Raw genomic sequence first — 16,654 nt, forward strand, 5'->3', positions numbered from 1 at the left:
AGTTGATTATGATTCCAGTATCCACCAGATGTTACAAGACGTGGAGCAATATGAGCTAATTTCTTCTAATGAGATTGACTTAGCACACTCTAAAATTAATTACTACCTCTATGATCATCTGCTCCAAGGTACTATTAACGAACAGTTGTACAATTACTTTAATGTGGCAAAACCAAAAGTCCCTGTCATATTTGGAATTCCAAAAACCCACAAAGGGTTGGATCCTCTTGGATTCAGACCCATTGTGGCAGGGGCTGGCGGTATTACAGAACCCCTGTCCAAATTCATAGATTATGTCTCCAAAAAAGTGCTAGTCCCCGCTGACCACATCTGCAAGGACTCCTGGCACTTCCTTAGGACAGTTCACCGTAGACTGTTTTCTGCTGACTTGTTAATGGTTACCATTGATATAAAAGATCTTTTTCCGAGCATTCCATACATTGAGGGTCTGGAATGGTTTGGACAGGTGCTGATTTCAAGTGGTGCACTAAGTGGCAAAACCATTAATTTGGTTAAGGAATTAATGGGGACGGTTCTCGAGAACAGCTATATATTCTTTAATGGGGAGTTCTACAGGCAAAGAAAAGGTGTGGCAATGGGGGCTAGCTGTGCCACTGTTTATGCAAATTGTGTGCTTTATTACTGGGAACAAAGATTTGTCTTCAACACAGACTGGGCACCTATGATTAGGCACTATTCCAGATATTTGGATGTCATTTGTATTTTATGGAATGGGTCCCTGCAGGACTTGGAGAGCTTTATGGATTACATCAATATTACTACTAGCTTTCTGAAATTTACCCATAGTATTGAGAGGGACACCTTACACTATTTGGATGTAACTTTGATGAAGGACTACACTAACCATTGTTTTCAGTCTAGGGTGTACAGGAAGCCTACGTTCTCCAACGCCTATCTCCACTTTAATAGTGGGCACCCCTATTATCAAAAAAGGGGAATTGTTAAGGGACAGTTGATCAGGGCCTCCAGAATGTGTAGTACTTTGGAATACTATGAGCAAGAGACTAAGGTCTTGCACGAACTCTTTTTGGAAAAGGCCTACCCGGTAGACCTGATAAATCAATTGATTTTGGAGGTTACTGGCAAAAGAGAATCAGTCTTTCACCCCCTTTTGGGCACTGGTGTACCTTTGGTGGAAGAATCGGTAAAAAAGAAGAATGACAAGTTTAAGGAGAGTTTTTCATACACATTTTCTTCCAGCTCACATGATTTGGAAAACATTATTACAAAATACTGGCCCATAGTATCTACTAATGTTGATCTTAAACAATTTTTTCCCCTGATGCCTAGCTTTATCAGAAAAAGAGGTAGAAATTTGAAAGATCGGTTTGAGGGGAGAAAAAATATGGGTTATGACAAACAATCAGAGACCTGGCACTTTAAAATGCGGTCAATGTAAACAATGTCAATATATGCTTGACCAAGACACCATCACAATTCCCTCAAGAAGGTTTAAGTACAAGTTTCATCAACATTTTAACTGTGCAACTAAAGGGGTGGTGTACCTGGGTATTTGTACTTTCTGTTCTGGGTTTTACGTTGGTAAAACCGAGAGACAGCTTAGGAGAAGGGTATACGAGCACCAATATGATATCACTAAATGTAAGGACACCAATGCCTTTTACAAACACTCCCAGATATGTGAAGGCATGAACCTTAAATTTTTGGTGTTGGAGCAGGTGGTACCAGACCCCGAGGGGGCAACTGGGAGGCCAAATTGGAGACTCGAGAACTGTTCTGGCAGTTGAAATTGGATGCCTGAACCCCTCCTGGAATGAATGAGGGCTTAAATATTAACAGCATTCTAAAAATGAGAAGAGCACAGTTATAATATGTGACTATTTAGTTTAATTTTGTATAGGTTTACTTGTTCTTCTTTCACCTTCTTGTTGTTCTCCTTGTTGTTGTTGTTATTAGGTAGTGTTGTGACATTAGTCAGAAAGCTCCCTATTTTTTACAATGTCACTGTAAAAGTTTGATTTATTTATCATTTATCTATCTATTTTAGTTTTTGGAATAAGAAATGTGATTTAATTTTAATTCCAACTTGTAACAATAATTAATCATTTCAAATTTTAAAATTTTTTTTAATTTATGATGTACTTTTATGAATTTTGCACTGATAAGGCACTTTGCAGGGTATTATTACCATTATTGACTATATTAAGAAGTATTTCTTACACAAACATATATATTCAACTTGAGAAACTGTTTCTCTTTGTACTATGTTTTTAACACAACACTATCAAAGGTATTAACTTCTAATTGATGGGTGGAGTTACTATTTAATTGTACTAGTTATTTAAAACTGATGTGTAATGGATAGCTCTGTTTGTTGCCTTGAGAAAGCCTAGTAATATACTGGGTGAAAGCGCTTGGCTTACCTGTGTTGCTGTTCTATTTAGAACCAACTACGTGTGCTGTTTTTGGAATTAAAATAAATTTGATTTTATTGCCTTCTGTTGGATTATTTGGCCTCGGATAAAGTCAGAACAATGTTAAAATTAATTTATAGAAAAAGAATCGATTAGTATTACAATCTGATTGCTTTGAAAAAGGAAAAGCTAAGTCATCAGAATATTTAATGAAAGGTTATACAAGTTGGATGAATCTGATAACAAGTAATGATCATCCATCGGTAAGAAATTAAATTAATTTGTACGTAATATGAGTAAAGAGGAGCAGAACACTATTACCCGATTATATGAATATATGAATGCTACCATTAAAGATAAACTGATCTACAAAGGACGCTTGTCCAAGGTATACAAGTTAATTATAAATAATTTTGATGCAAAATTCTGGAACATTTTAGATAGTAGTGGATTGTGCGACTCAAAAGACAGTAATAATAAAACTTTGTTACTTAAATCAGTTACTCAAACTTCTTCAACTTTATACTGGAAAGTTTTGTATGGAAATACATACATAGAATGTTTGTTACTCCCTATAAAATCTATTAAGTTTAGTGAAATGACTTATTCAGTTTGCTGGAGATGTAGTAAAGATGAAAAAGCTGACTGAGCACACGTTTATGGACTATGAACAATTAAATGTATATTGGGAAGAGATGAGTAGGATTTTTAAGGGGCTAGGGTCTAATTGTTCTTTCACTAGATCAATAATACTAATGAATGCTTCACTTTCTGTATCTGTAAAATGCAAACAAAAATATTTTGGAGTCTTTTGGCAGTTGCTAGAAAAATTATTACAGAAAATTGGAAAAGGAACTCAGTTTCTGCATTCAAATAATTTTTAAATTTAACAGCAATACTATGTACAACTGAAAAAGAAGTGATCAGAATAAGATCTGTAAATCATACTAAGACAAGACTTTTATTGACTGGGATAGTCTTGAAATGTTGCTAATGAAATACAAAGACTCAATGCGTTAATTGTATAAGATTGTATTATATCATAATAGAATATAGAATTGTATAAGATTATATTATATTATAAGATAATTGTGTAAGATTACCTTGATGATTCAATGTATTCCTAACCTTGTATAACTATGTATTGTTGAACTTCTTCTTTTATGTGTATATATTGTGTTGTTGTTATTGTGTATACTGCGTTTTTTTAGCTAATTAATACACTAATCTAAGTTTGATTATGTAAATAATTTACCTTCAGAGCTTTTCTCCTTGGGTCTCTACTGAAAATGGGCATGTGCTCAGTTAGACCAACCCAGTTAACAAATGTGAAATAAAATAAATATATTGTAAATATGTTAAATTACTAAATACTTTCTTTAAAAAACGGGCAGATTTTGCTGATTAGATGTTAAAATGGAGTGCACTGGCACCATCATCACCGTCATTACATACGCCAGCTCTTGCATGACCTATAAATAGGTTGTCTGAATGAACTAGCAGGGAATGACTTAAACCATGAAGTGTATAGTCATTGCCTAAGTATAGGAAATGGGAACCAAAGTTGATGCAGCAGATAGATCAATGTCATGTAAAGGACCTGACAAATCCAGACTGGATATTGAATAGATACTTCTACTGTCAGAGGGTTAATCACAAATACTTAGGTTGCAAATATATTAGCTTGACTGTTTGAGCAAAGGATGACACTAGGTACAGAGTCGCCAGTATGATTAGTGCTGAAGACTATTATGGTGTTGAATATGCTGGCATCTAGGAGGGTACCATGTTGACCTAACAACAAGACAAAGTTGTCCAAGTGCCTTTTCTATCTACTGTTAAGTGAAAATGTTGCCAGCATTTTCTCTGTCATCTTACACATAGCAGTCCTTTTTGCATGATCAATTTCTTCAGAACTTAAATCCAGGTGATCTGCAGATCTTAGCATTGTAATCTTAGTGGGATCTCACCGGAAAGTTCTACCACTTAAATCACATTTGTTGAGATTACATCTGCTACTGATCTTTACCTTGTCTGATGTCAAGCTGGGCCAGCACTGGACTGGATGAACTGTCCAATCCAAGTGTCTTCACTAAAGAATATTTGTCCTGAGGTGTCGGAGTCTCCAACTTAAAGGATTTCTTAAAAACTGCTGATGCTAATAATTACCTGAATACTTTTCTGGAAACAGGGGGACTGAGTGACAGGTAATGCTCAGGCTTAACAATGGAATTGCTACAGACATGGGGAAATGTTCTAGCAGCATCTTCTTCATCAAGTCAGGATTCAACTTCTCAGGACACTGTCTAATGCTTACCCTGCTGAATACTTTGTGAACTGGGTAGACAGTGCGTTATATCATCCACTGAGATATGACATACAAAGTCAGAGGGTGTCACTAGGCATGACAGATCCATGGCTTGCACATACTATAAACAGCAGTTATGATACTATGAAGCCTGTGAAACCATGACAGACAAACTGATTTAAAATATCATATCTATAATTACTTTCTTTCATCAGAATGTAGCAACATTTGTAAGCTATGTTTAAGCTCTGAATAATTTGCAATAGAAACTGAACTGTGAAACTTCCTTTGCAAGTTGTCTTAACAGCAGCAAAGGAGTTGTATTTGTGCTTTAATGTAATATAAAAATATATATTTAAAACCCGGAAATCCATCCTGCTAAAAATGTATCAATTGTAAAAAATTATTCTGACTTGGAAAATAATTAATTGCAATCAGGAAACTCTGAGTTAAGTTTATAAAAAGGTCAGATGCTGAGGTGCTTACAGTAAAAGTAATATGTGAAATACCATGTTATTTTCTGCTGTTTTTATTTCATCTGAGAAAAAAACTGATAAAATTACAACATGGTTTCTCTAGGAAAGGAACAGGAAAAAATATATATTGCACTATAAACAGTGTAAAGTTGGTCCTGTGATACACTCTGTGTAATTTTGCTGTTCCGCATCTACCTGCACAGTATTTTAGTAACTTAGCAGAATTATGTATTCAGTATTCTTGAGACAGGTTAAGGTATTTAGCTAGTATTAGTTGAAGAGTTTTCCTTTTAAGTAGTCTATCTGTACAATTAATTATTTTCCTGTTCTATCCACCCAAATGCATTTATCTTTAAATATTTAACTTGCATTAGCTTTGTCCGGCTTATGTGTTTTCTAAAGAAAATGTTTATTTTTTTATCTAATTTAAGATCTCATTGATGGTTTGTATTTATTAATTACTTAGTATTGCAGGTTGCCAAGGTGCTGCATTCATCTCTAATGCAAGGCTGTAGCACATTATCAGTGGTATAGTTTTCTAGCACTTGGCTAATGATCAAGAGTGGAATGGTAGGTGGTGTGTTTGTTGGGTTCATGGCCTAATATCTATGTTGCTTGCAGATCTACCTTGTTAGTAAACAAGCTATGGGGAATTGGTGAACTCTACCAACAAACCAGTGGGCTGGTGTGTGTGTGTGTTTGAATTTGAGGGGAAGCTACCATGGGTAAGGGGTACTGAAAGACACTGAAGTTCACTGAGAGTGGTGAGAAAGGAGCCGGAGGGGGGTGGGCCAAAAACTCAGATTAGCAAGTGGTCAGTGTGGAGTCCTACTCCGATTTTGGATGTTGGAAGTCCATACTGAACACAGCAGTGCACATTCCCTATATGCTGTTGAGGGAAAGTTGCACTTGATAAATGGGTCACAGTGAGTCAGATTTTGTGCATCTTTTTTGCTTTAATTCATTGTGTACCAGGGGTACAACTAAGGAAACCATCCTGCCCTTGACCATCAGATCCTTTTGGGCAGTGGGGTAGACCATGGTTGGCAGCAGAGAGATTCAAACCGCATCTGTCTTAAAACCAAGACTATAGATGTCACAAAGACACAGAGGAACAGTCACACAGCTGTACAAGAACAAACAGTGGGACTAGTACTTCAGTGTTTAAGTAGAGAAAAACTGGAAAAACACCAAAAGAAGAGAAGGAAATATAAAGAAAATTTTTACTTGAAATAACATATCATGTAGACAGTTTCTCTAATGATTGAGCCAACAAAAACAAATAATAAAACTGAATTTTTGTGTGATCAAACTGTAGCAGTACCATGAAGAAATGGAGAGATGGCAACCAAGCAGCCTTATGGGAATGACAGAAGGAAGCAAGACTCTAAAGATGCCCCACATGCTGCGCCTAAGTCCTGGCGCACACAGCCCTACAATTTAGGAAGACAGACCACTTCTTACCAGACATGAAGGAACAAACTACAAGACATTTAAAATCTACTGCAACAATGCACAACATATTTCATTTAAACCACCTGTGTAACACTATTAAGCTACTTAATGTACACAAGGACCAGTGTGTGCATTTAACTGCAAAATGGCAAGCAAAACTAACGACGCTTTGCATGGCTAAATGCAAAGTCTTTTACTCGCTCTCTCTCTGTAAGTTAAATGGAGGTAGAGTGTCTTTAATTAGCCTGGTGTTATTACAAGAATATACAAGACATGACATGATTTAAATATAAATTTGTACAGCTATACTTTGTCATCCTAGGGATACAAAGAGTAAAGCGAATGTGATCCCTGATGCTCCTCAGATCCTAGGAAAGAAATGAGGTCAAACTGGGACAATCTACTGTGAAATGCTGGAAGCAGTAAGCAGTTCACTGTTCTGTGTTCTTGCTTATCTTCCTTGTCACCATGCAACATAAACTGTATACGCTTATCAAGGGCTTGAAGCAACATGGTTGTTTCATAATTAACTTTTGGCTGAATCTTCTTTTCTGACATTATTAAAGTGGTACAAAAAGAAAATAGTGTGCCACAATACACCAGAAACAACAAAAGCAAGAGAGTCAAAGTTATCATTTTTCCTCCAAGAAGCACCTGACCCCATGTTAAAAAAACTTCTGTAACACATGAACCAGCAAAATGTGCAAATAATTTCATACTCAGCAGCCCCTCCCTACCCTCCAATCATCTAAATGTCACATAATTATATGTTTGGAAACTGTTTAGCTATATATCTAATTTAATCTGGTAAAAGATGCATTACATTATGCTTAACAGGGATGTTTTTACAACAGTCTTATAAAAACAGTACAAGCAGAATGTATGCTTTTTTGTTACAAAACCAGACTCCCTGACCAAATTATCCAAGTATGCATAACTGAGAAAATTTAAAATGAATGAAAATTATAGCCATCTTTTTCAATTAATTATAAGCAATCTGGCACTGTCTTAGCCAGAAGCAGCACATTTTCAGTATGACCATTTCTTTTTCTTACTGACTTTTTAAAAGCATCTTTGTTAAATATAAACTACATAATTCAAATGTTAGCACTATTTGTACATATTTTTAGTAATTATACCTTGGCTTCAGTCTCTCCTCTATGCAAGGTATACAAATGGTGCACAGCGCTCTGTGATGAGGACCAAGGGTGAGTCAGAATTTGGAAAACATGAAAATCGTGGCCTAAAGTATCTGTTGTAACCAGCAACATACCTGGCAAAAATCAAAGAAATTAAATTAGGTACAGGAAATAAATACAACTGAAGAAACAAAACTTTTTTTTCAAAAGTAACAAATTACTTTGCTAAAGTCTCCTACATATTTGGAGGAGATTCCCTGCTTGTATGCAAGTTATTCTGTGGCATTAGCTTTAGTTACTTTTCCCAAGTATGAAAGGGAAGCAAGTGATGCTAATAAAACAAAAAACATAGCCATGTGGTCATTCCCACTTCCCAAATGGCAGACTCTCTAGTGTGGTCTAACACTGTATAAAATAACTATGAAAGAGCAGAAGGCTACAGTTTTAGCAGATTAATTGTTTATCTGTTAAGCATGGAGATAAAATTAACACTCCAAATGGACTTTTAACATTTACAGCTGTACTTGTATATGAGTTCTGGGCACATTTACATTAAAAACAATCCCATTTGCAATCTACAAGTGCAGTGGAAAAAATATTAGTATGTAAAGACGAATCCATAAAACAAGCAGTTCAAATATCTTGTAACATGTCTGCACTTTAACTTCATATGGGTAAAATGCACAAAAAGGATTTTATCCCAGAGGAAATTAAAGACCATCTACCAACTTGCTTTGCAGTTATCAGAAAAAAATTAAAGGTCCATCGTCAAACATTCTTTATTTTACAAATGCAATTTTATTTGCACTCACAGTTAAGTAATATGCATTAGATTTGTCTTGTGAAAGAAGTCAGTCGCTCAAATGCTCAACAAACAGTGCCATAATAGAAAATAAGCTACTGAAGGAAACATTCAGATTTAGTCATTAAAAAGTTATAGATTCCAATTCCATGCTGACAAAAATCTGCAAAACATAACAGCTGTGAAAATGACTGAATAATACACACTTCAGAGAATACATATATATATATATATATATATATATATATATATATATATATATATATACACACATACACACACACACACACAGTGTGTTAGTATATTCTATGTAGACATATTAGATTTCGTTACTGAATCCCAATATATGTGAATTTATTTTTGTTTTGCCAGTAACATCTGTTCAAATTTGCTTAGTTTGTTAGTTTTGCTCTTGTTTTGTTTTCTTTGTAAATTCTCTGTAGCTTTTCACCCCAGGCCTCCACTGAAAATGGGCTAGCCTGGCCCAGTGGACTTTCCCGGTAAACAACTGTCAATAAATAAATAATACATATACTTGTGTGTGTATGTATACACTGCAAGTTATACATACCAACTCTGAGACTGCACTACTGTTGAGAAAGGGTAAATTCCCTGAGCCCCACTGTACTGCAATTCACATAGAACACATTAACTTTTCGAAAATCCATGCATATGGTCTTGACCATGTAACGTTTGACTTTTTGAAGAGTCGATCTACTGAAAAGGACCCATATGTGTGTGTACATACATTTTATATACACACACACATATATATATATATATATATATATATATATATATATACACACACACACACACACACACACACACACATTGCTTTTTTAATGCTGTTCTCATAATCATGTAAATTTGTCTGAACAATAAACAAAATGAATAAATGTATATACAGCAACACGTCTAACCTGCAGCAAAATTGTAAACATGCGCATCCTCAAACTGAACATTACTTTATACAGATAGACCTACAGCATTATACATCTCTGGGTAATGCTATTAGAACATCTTAAGCATAAAGCAATAAATGTGAAGCCTTACACATTAAACGTAATACTTAACAAGGGAACAGCCTTCAGCTCTTAGTGATCATTATCTGTAATGTCCATTACAATCCCTTACCAGTGTATCCCCATGGCTCATTCATACCTTAGGTCTCAGCTACTTGTCCGATTCCACTGGGCCATTACCTTCTCAGATATGGATGTCTCACACACACTGGGTTTAGCCGTTATCCAAATATAGCTGGTACAATGAAAAAAATAATCATCAATCCTATGCTAGTTTGCCCCAATATAACTCTTCCACCACCTTTTCAAACATGTACACCTAAATGTTGAATCTCTGTCTTCGAGTTACTGATGATTTCTTTGTTGCTGGTCATCTATAAGGGGAATAACAAATCCTTTTCACCCTTCTCCCACCTGTTCTCTGTCACTCACTCGTTATAAAAACAGCTGGAATCAGTGTAACTCTTGACTGGCTAAATCACAGACATAATTAACTGAAGATCACTCAATCTGAATAAACATGGCACATCTCCCAACAACATGCCTTACATTTCTACTATGACCCCACACACACACACACACACACACATACACACACACATACACACAAAGGAGAAAATAACAGAAATATTTTAAGAAGTCTGCTCAGAAAATTGCCATGTATGCATTCTTTATCTTCCACGGTTGTGGGCCTTGTTAAGGGCAAATATTTTAAAATAGTCTCATTTTAATTTCTCATACAGAACTATGTTAAGAAAAAATGTCATTCTGTTTATAGTGGCAGGTTGCAATTTATGGGGCACATACAGTAAAACCTACAACATAACCTTCTTTTTGAATGTGTTTTAAAAATTTGCAACATCTAGGAAGGCAGTACAGATCACTGAATAGCCTGCAAACCACTTCTCAGTAGCTTAAGATTAGTACTGCTATTTCACTCCTGTAACAGGACAGAGGCAGCATTGATTCTTAGATTTCCTAAAGACTACCAATCACTGGAGGGTATGTGACACTCATCTCAGCAGCCGACTTGGTAACAATGCTATTATTTTGCTCTTGGTGAGTGAAGGGATATTGATTCCTAGCCATCTCTGGATTTCCTCAACTGTCCTAGTTGCTGTTTTGGTGTGAATGTCATCGGTTTAAATTCTGTGTATTTGTGCAGCTCTGTGTTCTATTCTTTTAAGCTGCTGAACAAAATACCCCATTGCCTCTAAAGCAAGAACACTACAAGATGCCCAGTGACCCCTTACAACATCTGGGACAATACTGTAGATGACTGATGAGTCTTTGACGTGGTTCTCGGGGACTTGATTAGGATTAGTGCTGCTATTTTGCTCCTGGTGAGAGGAACAGCACAGGAACAATGATTCCTAGTTGCTTGCTGCTGCAGTTAGACCAGCACCAGCAGCACAGTTCACAGGTGAATCACTACTGAAGTTGGGACTCCTTCAATTGATCACTCCTGCTCCCTACTGAGATGAGTTCACAGTCTGCTTTGTCCCCTTTCTGTTGCCAGTTTACTTGCACTAGGGGCTCTCAAGCACTGTATTAACTGCCTTATAATTAATGACAGTCCTTTACTTTTATTCTGTACTGACACAACTGGTTAGAACTGCATATACTTAGTTTGGAGGTTGTCCACTCGTGTACCGTGCATGGCAGTAAGCAGCTTACCACCACAACAGAGCCATCCAACACTACACCCACTTATGCTACGGTTGTAAAGAAATCATCATATATGCCTCCCAGACTCTGCTCAGACAAACATCAGACACACAGAACAATTCTGACAAACCTTCACGTGAACATAAGAGGATTTTCTCTGGCTCGAAGCCCGCACCCATAAAGGCTCCATAGCCACACATGGCAATGTGCCAGCAATAGGAAACCCCCCAGTCAGAAACATGAAAGTTCTACTCATAAGGCTGAAGGAGGACAGTGTGGGTCATGGCCAGCTGTCCTTCTGGCAAAGGGATAAGTGAAGTGACTAGAGCCCCTGGAAACCTCCACCCTGAATATAAATACTGACTTGCAGCTGTCTTTGTCAAGGTTAAGACCCTTAGTCAGTTTATTCCAGCTAAAAGACATGACTGAGCTCTCCACAGATTGTGTCTACAAGACGAAAGATACTTGCTTTGAGCAGCTTCTTGTCATCTTGCAGAATGATGCCACAATTCCAAAACAAAATAATTGACTTCAACAATTGGCTAACTGGTGTCATTCTAGTGGGAATCCAATACATGTCAATACGGAAGGCAATGACTGAGAAGCCAGCCTGTTTTAGATAGACAGCATTAACCTTTCTCCTCAAGACTTCCACATGTGGAAGTCTTGAGGAGAAAGGTTAATGCTGTCTATCTGAAACAGGCTGGCTTCTCATGTTTCTGACATTTCCCTCTACTACACAAATTTTTTTTTTAGGTAAGGCCCATCTCTTGAATTTTCCAACCTAGCAAATTTCAATCTGGCTCAAGTTAATGTAGTGCTGTTCAATGCTATGACTGTGATCAAGAAAACGTCATTATTTTGATACTTTCTTGACACTTGAACACACACATATATAAGAAATTACTAAGCCTTGATTTCAGCATGCTGAAAGCACTTCCACCACATCAGGGTACTAGTCCCATCATGTGTTCAGACTATCTGGGAGCAGACAGGGATTTTTGCATTTATTAGCTCCCCTATGACCTTGCTCCAAATCCCTTATGACACAGATCTGGAACTCCTGAACATATTAATCACATTAAATAAAGTCAATTACCACATTACTGCCAGCTACAAATCCCCCTCTAGATGTCTCCAAATAACCATGACAACTGCAATGATAAACAGAACTCAATCCTTATTAATCCCAATACATTAATCCTGCATTACTTTTAACTCGCCATCTACTAACCTGAAATCTTATACAACAAATAAGCCCAGTGCCTCCTTGATTTTATCAATATCAAGTCCCTAATTAAAAACAGTCTAAGTTTCCATCATATGCAACAACATACTTAATCTCGCCCTTACAAGTGTTTCTTCTGCCTAAACCCCTACTATTATCATTCTCTCCATGATGAGATCTGGCCAACAAACTATCATCTCCCTCAAATTCAGTATGATCCTGTTTAAGATACCAGAAGTACTGAATATAGTAACAGAGAAAAACCAACTGCAATTGAGATATTTAGAAAAGGGTAGGAGCAAACTACAGAGGGGAAAAAACAGGAATTGTGGGAACAATACATAAGGGGGAATGAGGTTTAAAAGAAGGCAGGACTTAAATGAGCTATGTAATGTTTGACTGAAAATGATTGGTTAGATAAGTGATGTATAATGTTTGCATCTGGGAGTGTGTCAGTATGGTTTGTGATATAAAATGCTTGCAACTAGGATTGTGTCGGTGTGGTTTGTTTTCATTTATATGAATGTATTATTGCCTATGTTGTAAGTGATGGTTTAATAAAGATGTTTCTTGTTTAAAAAGAAAGGCAGGAATTGAATAATTTATGTAATGTTGCTTAGGTTATATGATATATAGCAATATATGTGAAGTACGTTTGTAAACGTGAACTTAATACAGTTTGATTACTTTTATATAAATGTAAATTTGTCTATGTTACAACTGATTATTCAATAAAGATGTTTAAAAAAGATCTTTACCACATTCAGCAATTATTCAAAAGTCAACCTAAAATTCCTGAGTGGTTGAAGTTTGTGTCTTTCGGCTTTTCCCGGTTAGGGGTCGACACAGTGGAACTCCGGTCCGCTAATGACTGGTAGTGGATTTTTACGTACCGGGTTACCAGCCCTGACGCACAACCTTCAACGAAGGCATGCCCCATTCATGTATGCCTCCACACAGAAGACGCTCTAGCTGAGAATCGAGCAGGATAACGTCTTGCTATGAGGCGACAACGCTACCGCAGCACCACCACCGCAGTCAAAAAATGTCAAGATTACTAAAGGTTACATGTACACCATTTAAACCAATGTACACAGAACTCCATTTCTATTTGCCATATGTATAATGCGAAATTAAAAAAAACTCTTAGGGTGGAACTCCCAAATAAACACACTAAAACAAGAGGAAAAATTACTTACTTCATATAAATGATTCTCCATCTACCACCACAAAAAGTTATTTAGACGGGCAAGAAAGGACTCAAGGATAGCATTACACAGATTAAGGCAGGATATTAATTTTAAGAGGCCATCTACCCCAAGGATAAACACAAAGCCTTTAACTATACTACTCATGTTTGAAGCAACAACACTGCAAAAGCTGAAACCCCACTACTATATTCTGATGCTGAAGCCATAGCCAACATCCTAACTCACAAACTCATTTGTATTCTCATCTCTGCCACTCACCCTCATCTTTCCTCTCTTGAATCAATGAAGTCCCCTTCTTATAAGTATCACTATGGCCCAGATCTAAGATGTTCGATCCAAAATCAATAAAGTACAGTTTTGTACCTACCATAAATGTAGATGTTCGAGTGCTAATACAGCTGCAGTCATAACAGATGGGTTTTCCTGCCGTCAGGTGGGTCCTCGGCCGGCCGAATTCCAAAGTCTAGGTCTGGTGTCGGTTGTCGTCGCCTCCTCCCTGTGCGACAGGGGTATAAATGAACCAGCCGATGCCATTTTCTTCAGTTTTTCTTGCCCCAGATGTCAGGTGCCCCCAGAAGGAAGGCAATACATAAATTTATGTAATAATGAAATGCAATATAATCAAAAAACAGTAGTTGCAAGCAAATACACCATAAAAGAATACCCCCAAATCAGGTTGTATGAGGAGGTGTTCGCCATTAGGCCTGTCCCAAGAGGGGAAGGAGGGGGGGAAACCTGGACTGCAGCTGTATTAGCACTTGAGCATCTACATTTATGGTAGGTACAAAACTGTACTATGTTCATCGTGCATACAGCTGCAGTCATAACAGACGGGTAGAATCCCAAAGCTAAAAAAAGGGGGTGGTAGGCACTAGGTGGAGCTCGGAGGAGCTAGGATGCCCTGCAAGACTGCAGTGGCAAAGCCTGCTCTAGATTTGGAGTATAATGGTAGGTGATAGTGCTTGGAGAAAGTATGAACTGAACTCCAAGTGGCAGCTTCCAAAATATCTTTGGTAGGCACCCCCCTGAGGAAAGCTGAAGAGGTAGCTGTGGCCCTCGTGGAGTGAGACCTGATTCCTGCAGGTACAGTTTTACCATGAAAAGAGTCACAAAAGCGTATACAGTGGGCTATCCATTTTGAGAGTGTCTGTTTGGAAATGGGCTTCCCTTGAGCTCCTGTAGCATAGGACACAAAGAGTTGCTCTGATTTTCTGAAAGGCTTTGTTCTGTCCAAATAATAACGTAGCTGCCTGTGAATGTCCAAGGAATGTAGTAGTCTCTCCCCTTTGTTTTGAGGATTAGGGTAAAAGGTAGGTAAGTGGATAGCCTGATTCAAGGCTACCTTGGTTACTACCTTTGGCATAAAAGAAGGATTGGTCCGTAAGGAAACTCTGTCCTGATGGAAAATGATGAAAGGCTGCACAGCCATGAGGGCTTGTAGTTCCGAAACCCTGCGAGCTGAGGTGATAGCCAGCAGGAAGGCTGTTTTCCAGGACAAATATTGCAGTTCTGTTGAAGCAACTGGCTCAAAAGGAGGCAAGGTCAGTTTTTCTAGAATGAAATTGAGGTCCCAAGCAGGTACTGGTTGTTTCCTTGGGGGTTTTATATTCTTAGCCCCTCTGAGGAATTGTCTTAAGAGGGGGTGAGAGAATAAAGGAGGATCAGTGTTGTATTCTGCAGAAATGGCTGAGGCATGTATCTTGATGGAGGAGAATGAAAGTCCACTGCTTAGCAACTCAGCTAGATACTGTAATATTTGAGGTAAATTCAGTATTACAGGATTCTGGCCCTTTTTCTCATTCCAGGCACAAAAACGTTTCCATTTTGCGGAATAGGCTTTTCTAGTAGAAGGTCTTCTGGCCTCCAAGATGACGTCCTGCACCTCTTTGGAAAGTAGGGTCTGTTGTGATTTTAAGGAATCTTCCATGCGGCTAGATTGAGTGTTTTCAGCTGGCTGTGAAGAGTTTTGAAGTTGTGCTGAGTCAGTAGAAGAGGCATTAGAGGCAGGATCCATGGTGGGGAATGCGTCAGGCTCCTCAGGAGTGGGTACCAGTGTTGTCTTGGCCAGTCTGGAGCAATGAGAATCATCTTTAGTCTGTCTGCCCTGGTTTTTAATAGAACATTGGGCAGCAGAGGAAGAGGTGGAAAGGCATAAACTATCATTGTTGTCCAACTGAAAGAGAGTGCGTCCACTTTCCAGGCCTGTGGATGAAAGGTCCTTGAGCAGAATTTTGCCAATTGGTGATTTCTGTGGGAGGCAAAGAGATCTATGTCTGGCCTTCCCCATGCTTGAATTATCTTTGCAAAAATTTGAGGATGCAACTTCCATTCGTGTGGGTCTGTCATATTTCTGCTTAGGTTGTCTGCCAGTGTGTTTTCCTTGCCTGGCAGGTACTGTGCTTGAAGTTCGATTTGTAATTCCAGAGCCATGTTCCAAAGAGACATGGCTAGCCTGCATAGGGGGTATGAATGGGTTCCTCCCTGTTTGTTTATGTACCACATCACTGTGGTGTTGCCTGTCCTTATCAATAGCTGGCCTGGATGCAGTAGGTCTTTAAAAGCTATAATAGCATTTATTACTGCTAGCATTTCCTTTTGATTGATGTGTAGGTGCTTTTCTTTTTGGGACCATATGCCCAGAATGCACCGATCTGTCATGTGCGCCCCCCAGGCGTAGTCCGAGGTGTCTGTTGTGATGACTTGATTTGCTTGAGGCTTGCAGAATGGGAGACCTGTGTTTCTTTGGCATGCTTGAGCCCACCACAGAAATTCCTTTTGAAGACATGGAATCAGTGGTATTATTGCTTCCAAACTGTGGCTGTGTTGAGACCATAGGTTTTTTAGGTACCATTGAAGTTTCCTCATATGCAGCTTTGCACATGGGATTAGTAGGATGCAAGATGCCATGAATCCCAGAGCCTGCAGGATTTTCCTTGCAGTTAGCCT

General features: G+C 38.0%; 1 protein-coding gene across 1 annotated transcript in view; it reads right to left on the bottom strand.

Annotated features, from left to right (window-relative positions):
* The window catches only part of LOC122787696 (BCAS3 microtubule associated cell migration factor), a 4,651,713-nt gene that overhangs the window by 1,806,041 nt on the left and 2,829,018 nt on the right, over positions 1-16,654 (bottom strand). Inside the window, exon 14 of the mRNA XM_044054546.1 lies at positions 7,775-7,908. Within this exon, the coding sequence (XP_043910481.1) occupies positions 7,775-7,908 (134 nt within the window). The remainder of the gene's footprint in view (positions 1-7,774; positions 7,909-16,654) is intronic.

Source organism: Protopterus annectens, chromosome 13.part0, assembly GCF_019279795.1.
Source record: "Protopterus annectens isolate FY-2018-M chromosome 13.part0, PAN1.0, whole genome shotgun sequence".
NCBI lineage: Eukaryota > Metazoa > Chordata > Ceratodontiformes > Protopteridae > Protopterus > Protopterus annectens.